General features: G+C 33.2%; 1 protein-coding gene across 1 annotated transcript; it reads right to left on the bottom strand.

Moving 5' to 3' along the window:
- Positions 1–8,527: 8,527 nt before the first annotated feature.
- On the bottom strand, positions 8,528–11,069 carry LOC134708390 (homeobox protein engrailed-1a-like). The gene is made up of 2 exons (XM_063568882.1): positions 10,455–11,069; positions 8,528–8,889 (listed from the first exon to the last, which is right to left on the bottom strand). Exons 1-2 carry the CDS (start codon positions 10,963–10,965, stop codon positions 8,561–8,563), a joined length of 840 nt encoding a protein of 279 aa, XP_063424952.1. The 5' UTR covers positions 10,966–11,069; the 3' UTR covers positions 8,528–8,560.
- Between the last annotated feature and the right edge of the window lie 589 nt (positions 11,070–11,658).

Here is an 11,658-nt window from a genome sequence, read left to right as displayed (position 1 = left end):
ATCTATCCACTTCACCCTAATCATTCAGTGGCAGTCCAAATTTCCTGCCCTTTATCCCGACATATCCGTATTATAAGACCTATTGTTATTTTGTTCTCGACCTTAGCATGCATTTGTTTATATATCTCAACTTGTACGTTTCGCTCGTGTATGTAACAATGTTTTAGATTTTAAAGAGAGAAATTTTTGCATTACTGAAAAATTATTACACCAGGGTTTTCGATATCACAAACTAGTCAAATTTTTACTAAATTTTATTATCGGTATAAGGACATCATTCGTAAATATAGCTGAAACATGCAGACTTCTTATACGTTCAGGTATTTCACATCCAATATTTTATGGAAATATTCTTTATAAAGCACACAAATGTCAGTATTCACCTCAGAAGCTAACAAAACCTTTAAATAGACTTATTAAAAAGGGATATAGTTACGATACTGTTGTCAGGTCATTAAAGATTGCATATACAAATCAATATTCTTTTTCCTTATTCATGTATGCTCTGTATGCCCCTTGTGGGCTCTTAATTGGGAATACAATATGTTCTGTTCTGTTCTGTTCTATTTTGGCGTTAATATTGATTCACTTATAGGGTCTTTGCATTGGAACTAAACACATGTATTTAAAAACCAGTTGTTGGCATGAAACGGATTGTGTTCTTCTCATATATGTTATGATGGTATGATACTAAACCCCTCACGGGAAGGATTGTGACTAATATTCATATGATGAAGACATAATCTTAAGACTTTTAATCAGTTTAATTGAAGTCTGGAGCTGACATGTCAATTAACTACTAGTAGTCTGACGTTATTTATGTATTATAGTCATTTTGTTTATTTTTTTGGTTACATCTTCTAACATCAGACTCGGGCTTCTCTTGAACTGAATTTTAATGTGCGTATTGTTATGCGGTTACTTTTCTGCATCGGCTAGCTATAGGGGGAGGGTTGAGATCTCATAAACATTTTTAACCCCGCCGCAATTTTGCTCCTGTCCCAAGTCATGAGCCTCTGTCCTTTGTTAGTCTTGTATTATTTATAATTTTCGTTTTTTGTGTACAATTTGGAGTTTAGTATGGCGTTCATTATCACTGAACTAGTATATATATTTGTTGAGGGGCCAGCTGAAGGACGCCTCCGGGTGCGGGAATTTCTTGCTGCATTGAAGACCTGTTGGCGACCTTTTGCTGTTGTCTGCTCTATGGCCGGGTTGTTGTCTCTTTGACACATTAATTCTCCATTTCCATTCTCAATTTTATGACACAGTTAATACTGGATGTTATATGAAACGCATCTTACAATAAAATCAAGGAACAACATGTGCAATGAAATTAGATACAACTTCTACTGCAGTAGTAGATATTTTCTGGAGAACTTTCTTGGTTTCATAGAGCAGATTTACACGCATTGATACATTTTTATTATTAAAAGAAGGAAGCAATTATACCGTTGTTGCTGAAAAGCATAACATTTCTGTATAGATCTACTAGTAAGTCAATTGCAAAAGTTAGCGCCCGGCAAAAATACAACGTTTCTTATATTTCAGCTGTATAAACATGGAAAAGAAAACATAGAATCAACCAATTGGTATTAGTGCATGTGTGGTATCAGAAAAACGCAACATCCAGTTGGGATTCAATACAATTGACACACAATGACAACAAAACTTGAACCATTATGCTCAGTGTTAGTCACGTTCTGGTCAAATAGGGTGGCGCGATGAATGTTGTAAATTAATATGGTGTTACATTAAACTATTATAGACTATCATGTTGTTCAAATACCTCACTCCAGGAGAACTAGTCAAGAAGACGGATAAAATTGACTCAATTAAGAAACTACAGGTAGATTTTTACGACACTTTATTAGACGCTGCATGTCTTTTTCAGTTAGAATATTAAAATGACAGCTCCGAAGTTAAAATGATAGGTCCGCAGTGACGTCTTATTCAATGTTTGTATAATAACTTAGAGAAGCACTGTCGGAAAAAGCATGATGCGTCTCCGATTGGGCTGCAGATTGAAAATTTGTATTACCTCTTAACACAATGAAATGAATTCAACTGAATATCAAACATTCCGATGTCACACGAATAATTAATTATACCAACACAAGGATGCAGTTTTTCTTACGCTTTTTTGGTTTCAAGTTTAATTCAGTTTACAGAAATAAATCAATAATAAAAAAATGATAACTGAAATTCAAATAAAATGGGAAGTATATGAATTAAAAAAAAATACGCCAAATAATCAAATGATGAATGAAGATTTGAGAAACGAATCAATGTTTTGAATTATATGAGTTACGGGTTCAGGAGGGGGAATCCGTAAGACAGTATCCGTATAAGATAAATCAAAAGCAACGCCTTTGATTGAAATTTCCCCACATTTTGCCTTTTCGGTCAGACTTAAAATAATTTTAATCTTTTTGCATTCGATTAGACTTGTTATACCTCATCTTTTCATCTTTGTTCGGACATTTGTTTTAAAACTATTCATCATATTGTCCTTCGTGAAGCTTATAAAACAGTAATAGTACTAAATATATATACTCCCAGAGAGATGCTGTGGTAAAGACACCGACATTTTTGTTAAGTTTTCCCCTCTAATTTTTGATATTTTATGTCCTGAAAAACGTTGATGTTATCTATTTCTATGTAAGGTTATGGGATACAATGAAAGTTTTAAGAGGTGATAAAGGGCAATAAATGTCCTAATGACAGAGACAAACTTGTGAGATGTAGACTATCTTATGAAAATCTTAAAACAAGTACTAAAAGTAACATTGAAACAGAGACATATACTGTGTAATTTTCATATTTATCTTAATTTTCATTCGAAAAATTCCGTCCTAAAAATGATAAACTTTATATGTAAACCACAACATTTTCTAATAAATATATATTGGAAATATGATCCGTTTTCAAAGGAGTAGATGAAAAAGCCTGGGAAAGTCAAGTATTTAATTAAGTTGTAATTTTCGCAGTAATAGAGCAATCAACTCTTCGATGATGCTCCGGAAAAAGGTTTAACACACGTGTCCGGAATGTCGCATAAAGCTGAAAAGAAGTTACAAACACATTGGATGCGACACTTATATATACCTGTCTGTTCAAATTGTTCACTTCATCTTTGATATTGTATTTTAAAACCTGTATACACAATTCGTGCATTGAAGCAGACATCTATTGTCCGCCATTTAAATGGATATAAAATGGTCCGAACAATTACCGCAAAGATTGATTGAGCGTTAAACGGGTAACAAACAAGTTGTATCTGTGTGAACTATGGTAAATGATTTTAATGAAATAAAAATGAGATGGAAATTGATTAATAATGAACAAATTATTAAAATTAGGTTCCCCAAACACTTTTATTTTTATGGGTTAGTGCTTTCTGAAACCTTGCATCATTTTAAAACCATAAAATTGTTAATAGTTTGGATGACTTCGCATTTACAGAAGAATCAATAATAACATCAGTAAATGACAGACAAAAAACCCAAAACGAATAGCGGACTTTACAACCCACGTCAACAATTTTACTTTCCATTTTCTTCTTTTTTCAATTTTATTACAATAATAAACATCAAAATATCATAGAGGAATTTGAAATTCGTAGATTGATTTGTTAGATATTAATAAAGTTTTTTTTTGTCATGGCTAAACAAAGATATTTATAATAATGAATTGCAAATAATTGTTATTCATATAACAAAGAGTAAAAGGATTTTTACGATGGAATAAGATCTATGAAAATTGTACTTTTCCTTTCCTTGTAAAATTATTATCAAGTAATTGATGAGAAATTTTTGTCAGAAGTGTACGGTAATAACTATTTAGCACATTTTAATATTTGCTGGAATCAATTGAATATTTGATGGTAGTTAACTCAACAAGAAACCTTTAATTGATGCCTTTATTAGGTTAAATGAGTCTAAAAATATGGATATATAAATTGTTTTATCGTCGGAAATGACACATATGACAGCACGTGCATTTCACTTTGCTGACATCAACCATTTATTTAGTAATCCTTACCACGTAATGTGTTAAGGTTATCCAATGAATAAGCGGAATAACAGTTTGCCATAAGCAGTCGGTTTGGTCCAATTTCACCAAAATGAGTATAAAAAACATCCCTTGGTGTGGACTTTGCTCATTGTTGAAGGCCGTACGGTGACCTATAATTGTTAATGTCTGTGTCATTTTGGTCTCTTGTGGACCCCCGTTGTCTCATTGGCAATCATACCACATCTTCTTTTTTATACTTGCAAGTCAATTCGACTTATTTGAAGCCATATTCATGAAACCTTAAATTTGAGGTTAAGTGGAGACTGTGCATATTATCAGCATGTTATTTCATTAGATCATGATACAGCAGAGAGTTACAGTAAATAGGTTATGTCACATGTTTCGGTAACGTTTAGCATACAAGAGTCAACTCTTGCTCCTTGTACTATAACTGAAAATCGAAAACAAATTTCATTTATCCCTTTTATCATCTAACATTACTTTGGATTCTTCAAAATACATTTTTTTTAGTAGAAAGCACATAAAATCGACAAATAACCCTCTGCGGTGTTCCATATGAGAACAAAAAGAAAACGTCAAAATAATCGTAACGTCATCGTGTTTCAAGCCGTAAAACATTTATTTTCGACGTTTTTCACTACTATCTAGGTACCAAATTGATTATTAAACAAAAAAACGAAGGAGCATGACCACATGATTATTTTAAACATTCAAACGTAAATGTATGCATCAACAACATATTGTTTTTTCGATGACTGATCCGGTCCAAAAAAATTCAAGATGGTCCACACATACTTTTAACTTAGCACTACAAATCAAACAGAAAAAAACCTCCTTCGTCTTTTTTTTTTTTTTTTTTTTATCATATCGAGTCATATAACTTACGGCAGTTTTCGGAGGTCATATCGACAGATAATTAGATGGCGTCTTGTCTAAAATATGCACCAAATGATGATGCATAATATATGCATACCGGGTATCTCGACCCGGAATCAACAGAGGGATCTCGACGAGCAATAAGACTAGACCACAAAATATGATCAGTAAAATCTTAATCCAATTCCAATGGAAGGTAACCGGATCCAGATTAAACTTACCCACTTTTTTGCTATCTCGTGTAGTTGTTCCTCGTGATTCCGAATTTTCCGAGGATTGCAGATCGTGAATTTTGGTGTTTTATAACTAGTCCATGCATTATTAATTGTTCTTTAGAACTTTTCGCAATTAGGATATTATTGTCATAGAATATTCCATCGCCCTGTAAGATTGATCGTTGACTATTTGTTCAGTCATTTTATATTGTCATAGTATACTTGAACTTGATAAATTGCATGCATATATTGGTGATTTTGATTCTGTTCAAAGTTTTGATTTTTCTACCCTATATACCACTTTGCCTTATATTCTTATTAAGAAAAATCCACATCCCTAATTAAAATTGGCATTTAAAAAGTCAGAATGCGAGTACATATGTTCAAACTCTTTTAGGTATTTTTTTAGTAGCAATAAAAAAAGAACTATGTCAATTGGACATGCTTTGATATTATATATGCGCTTGATTTTTTACTTGATAATATCTTTGTTCGCTTTGGAGATTCCGTATATCGTCAAGTTATTGGAATTCCAATGGGGACTAACTGTGCACCACTTATTGCGGACCTGTTTTTGTTTTGTTATGAGTTACAATTTATGACTAAAATTAGCAAAGACCCATCGAAACAACATTTGATACAAAAATTTAACAATACTTTTAGATATTTGGATGATATATTGGCTCTTAATAATGACGACTTCAGTATGTATGCTAAAGAAATTTATCCTGTTAAACTTACTTTAAATAAAGCTAATACTAACAATGACCACTGCCCTTTCCTCGATCTTGGTATCTATATCATTAACAGGAAGCTTAATACAAAAAGATCATGATAAAAGAGATGATTTTTCATTTCCTATCGTTAATTATCCATTATTCCAGTCAGGAGCCTCTGGCCTTTGTTAGTCTTGTATGATTTTTATTTTAGTTTCTTGTGTATAATTCGGAGTTAAGTATGACGTCCATTATCACTGTACTAGTATACATATTTTAAAGGGACCAGCTGAAGGACACCTACGTGTGCGGGAGTTTCTCGCTACATTTAAAAACCATTGGTGGCCTTTTGTTGTTGTCTGCTTTATTGTCGGGTGGTTGTCGCTTTGACACATTGCCCATTTCCTTTCTCAATTATATATATATATTATAAATTACAAATGAGAATTTGGGTTAAATCAATTAACATGAATACGACAGCTATAATCCCCACGTAATGCTGTCACTAGTATTAATTTTATAACTGTTGTTTTGTGCTTAGTTTGTAAAGTTGTACTTTATAGCTAATGATGTTGGGAATTTAGCGCGATATCATACATGTTAAAATATTAATGAGATTAAGAACCAAAAAGTACACAATTAGCACGGATATTGAATAGGCTTTTTACATATTGGATTAGATAGGATAATCGAGAATTTACACGTTTTCTTTTTTTTGACCGACAAAGATAATCCCAGCAATATTCTTACAACAAATCGATTTAAATCCATTTGAGTGCAACAAGTTCACCGTTTATCCGAGACGCAACACTGCTTAAACACTTGGATGCATGCAACACACATATATCATCAGCAATGATGAAGAAGACATTGTCAATATTTTTTCAAGTTTGGAAATGAACATGATGCCGCAAATTATTTTGTACAAGCTAGATCATTGATGTCGGAGGCCGGATTCAACCTTTGTTCTTGGAGTTCAAATTGCTCAAAACTTATAGATTTATATATAGCTACACCATATGTATTTCAAAAAGAAACTTTAGTCGAATACGTGGACTGAAATGGGATACATATAAAGATACGATCATCTTTCACTATGTCAACACCGGTAATTGTAAAAGGCGACGCTTCCAGTTATCGAAAATTCGGGAGTGGCGGCGGATAAGATGCAGTAAGTTGTTAAATGTTGATTTTTTTAGACAAATTACGCAATTTTGCAATTTTTTTTAACCCATTCACCATTTCATTTCATGAAACAGGTAAACAGGTTACATCTGTCATCATACAAAATATAGTCTAGGTATTTATAAAATACTTTCCACAGTCAAAAGCCAAAATTAAAAACTTAACGAACCGACGCAGAGGACCAGAAGAGAATGCAACAAACCAGAAAGAAACATATCTCGTGAAAATATGAATAAAATGAAACAGAAACACTATTAAAGTAAAAACTAAACATCAACCACCACTTCATAAATCATGCAGTCATGCATAACACCAACCACCACTTCATAAACCATGCAGTCATGCATAACACCAACCACCACTTCATAAACCATGCAGTCATGCATAACACCAACCACCACTTCATAAACCATGCAGTCATGAATAACACCAACCACCACTTCATAAACCATGCAGTCATGCATTACACCAACCACCACTTCATAAACCATGCAGTCATGCATAACACCAACCACCACTTCATAAATCATGTAGGCATGCATAACACCAACCACCACTTCATAAACCATGCAGTCATGCATAACACCAACCACCAATTCATAAATCATGTAGGCATGCATAACACCAACCACCACTTCATAAACCATGCAGTCATGCATTACACCAACCACCACTTCATAAACCATGCAGTCATGCATAACACCAACCACCACTTCATAAACCATGCAGTCATGCATAACACCAACCACCACTTCATAAACCATGCAGTCATGAATAACACCAACCACCACTTCATAAACCATGCAGTCATGCATTACACCAACCACCACTTCATAAACCATGCAGTCATGCATAACACCAACCACCACTTCATAAATCATGTAGGCATGCATAACACCAACCACCACTTCATAAACCATGCAGTCATGCATAACACCAACCACCACTTCATAAATCATGTAGGCATGCATAACACCAACCACCACTTCATAAACCATGCAGTCATGCATTACACCAACCACCACTTCATAAACCATGCAGTCATGCATAACACCAACCACCACTTCATAAACCATGCAGTCATGCATCACACCAACCATCACTTCATAAATCATGCAGTCATGCATAACACCAACCACCACTTCATAAATCATGTAGGCATGCATAACACCAACCACCACTTCATAAACCATGCAGTCATGCATTACACCAACCACCACTTCATAAACCATGCAGTCATGCATAACACCAACCACCACTTCATAAACCATGCAGTCATGCATAACACCAACAACCACTTCATAAACCATGCAGTCATGCATTTAATTTATATTTTGAATTCGCAATTTTACCACTTACATTTATCCATGATATTATCTACAAAAATGCTATCAAAGAAAAATTGGTTTACATATGTTTTTGGGTTATACTTTTATAAAGGCATATTTTAATACAACCTCACTCAACCATTTAAACTAACTCTTGACTTTCATTTTTTAATAAATATAAATAAATATACAATTCAAAGATTTAATCACACTCGGTAGGATTTGACTTTGTGGTAGGTATTGTTGAATGATCATAGAGTCCTTCTGCTATTAGATTCAAAGCGAGAGTATTCTTGGCCTCTGATGTCTTTTTAACCTTTGCTCTTTTGTTCTGAAACCATATTTTGATTTGCGATTCTGATAAACTGAGATCTTCAGCCAAAGTTCGTCTACGTTTTTCTGTTAAATATCGACATTCGTTGAACTCTTTTTTCAGTCTATGTAGTTGCTCATTTGTAAACGCCGTTCGAGGTCTCTTTTCGTCTGATGGTGGTTTGATGGTTCTGTGTCGTACCTTTTTTGTTCTTGGACCTGTAAATGGAAATCATGTGTTATATCATCATATATTAAATAAGACATAATGTTGACAAAACAAAGTGTGGTGCATGTATAAATGTAACGACCCAAAAGAAAATATAATTAATAAAATATTCTTCAATATGAACTTATCCGGGTTTTTTTGTCGGTCACTTTTCAATTCAAATATACAGCACTGTGAGGTCACTAGTCACTCTCGCAGTCAGACACCTGTGTCTAATTTTATTGCTGCAGCGTATTTCAGTTCGACAATTAACTAATCAACACTTTCTCCTAGTATCTACATAATAAATTTCAAGTAATTAACAAGTCAACACTTTATCTTAACAAGTGAACAATTTATTATAGGACAAGAAAGCTTCTGTAATTGCTTACGTGATAAATTTGCTTATCAAATGCCTATGATATCACAGCAAGCCAATTCGTCAAACAAAATTTCTCAAATTAGAACCCCATTAAGTAAGGAACTAATATCTGACAGACAAGATTTGGCCTAATCTGTCAAATATTTGATAATCAATCAACTATAATCACGAACATAGTTACGGTTTATTGATTTTTACTACGACCTCAGACAACATGGGTCTGAGACATGGGTCTTCCAAAATACAAATATTGTATTGGTTGTCCCTGTCTTATTTGCAATTCCAGTAAACAAAAATTCAATTAATACTGCATATAATTTAATTATATATGTAGAGAAATTAGTTTTTCTTTTTGCTTTAAAATTGACAATGACTATCCAAACAAACGTGTCTTATTCATGAAAGAGGATAAGCATACCCTAGGTTATCCTGTATTTCTCATGTGTGTGTGTGTTTCATTTACACTGTCAAATTCAGAGTTTAATAAATGTAATCTCAAAGATTTCATAGATGTACCAGGTTAATAGTCTTGTTGAAAACGTTGATTCAATATAATAACGTCTTTGAGAGGTATACAAGCTTGCACCTAAGGATACCAAGAGCCAAATAGCATTCATTAATATATATGTATATAGTCTGAAAGACATGGCAAAGCTTCACTTCTTGGATGTTTTTAATTTTGGTTTGATATATGGTCTTTACCAATAAAGACCATTTAAAAAACAATTTAAAGTCATGTAGTTGCATTGAATTCATAATTCGAAAAAATTGATTGTGCAATGAAACAAATATCTTTGGTTGATTGCTTCATGAATATGATAATTTATAAAATTGAAAGTCCTCAAAATGTTAAAGACAAAAACTGTAGTTGATAACTTGTTGAAGATGAATTTCAAAATTTGAACGCAAAGACGAATCTCTTAATTGAACGCAATTTAATAGCGTGACAAAAACTGTAACCAAAGCTAGCAGACATTTATATATTAAAATTTTAAGATAGATATATTCATGCAGTACTAATATGTAATGAAAGATAGAGACAAAGATAGAACGTCCGGGAGAGACTCGAAGAGAGAGAGAGAGAGAGCCTAGGAGAGAGAGAGTCTTGGAAAGAGATCATCGGAGTGAGAGAGCCCGGGGAGAAAGAGAGAGAGAGACACACACACACAGATCACATTAATTGCGTCTTCTTACCAGCTGATGGTCGGTCGGAATACCTAGTACAATAAACCCATGCTGGCCAGACAGAATTTCCACTATCACTGTGTCCGGAATCCGATGTTTCTAGGGCGTCCGGATCCGATTTTGTTTTGATCTCTTCAAAGGGCTTTATATCGTTTACAATCGATTTCTCTAAAGACCCGGATGTTTCATTGATGTCATGTTTGGACGCTGAGCACATAAATGTTTTGTATCTTCGGAATATGTCATCAATATTGTAAAACGAAGAGCGATATGGTGTCGGAGTGTTAACATAATGATTTAATCCAGAAAATGTTTCTTGTTTTACTTGGCACGGTTCTCGATAACTTGTTTGTTCTGCCCTCCTTTGACCAAATTCAGGTCGTAAAATTTCAGAAATTGAAAAGTTTGTTGTCTTATTTAGGTCTTCTTGATTTGAATAGTCATGTATATCCCTTCGGTTTCCTCTTGGTTTAAACAATACTCCGTTCATTTCTGAAGTTTCCAATTCGCGGTAAAACATAATAATTTTTAAACAATTTCCCTAATTTGCATGCAATTAACTAACATTTCATTTTACACTTCACATGACAGCAAATTATCTCAATAATATCATCTTCCTTATACATCTTGTGGGCGGAGCTTGAAAACACTGTCGTAGCTATCAATTTGAACGATGGTCCAATAGACGTTATCATATTTTGGACGCTAGAGGCGTGACAATATTGAATGTTTATCTAAAATAGACAAAATATTTTACTTTCATGTGCATTTTTAACGAACGGTTGCTTGAAATATTTTAAATGAATTTATTAAAATGCAAGAAGTCAAATATTTTTTAAGTGTTAAAAATAGTTAGTTTTGATTTTAATAACTTTTTTGATAATGTAATGGACATGTATTACTCAATTGAAGGCATATTTAAAAAAAATACCACTTTACGAAAAATAATACTTTAGTTTATGGATTAGTTTAACCTTAATATTTCACACGCAATGTTTCTTTAATTAGATACGTAACTTTAGTTATATACTCTTGCAATTCCCTCTGTTAAGACTATTTTAAATTCCAACAATTAAGTAGATCTATATTCCAAGTGCGTATGATAATTTAAACCTTTAAATAATTTAGCAATAATATTATTTTCCATAATTTAAACTTGATACTTCCGCTGTAACGCGATGGTACGTTTTATGTTATAACGATTGCTTTCAAT

This window comes from Mytilus trossulus, chromosome 2 (genome assembly GCF_036588685.1).
Source record: "Mytilus trossulus isolate FHL-02 chromosome 2, PNRI_Mtr1.1.1.hap1, whole genome shotgun sequence".
Classification (NCBI taxonomy): Eukaryota; Metazoa; Mollusca; class Bivalvia; order Mytilida; family Mytilidae; genus Mytilus; species Mytilus trossulus.
This window is presented reverse-complemented; position numbering and strand designations above follow the sequence as displayed.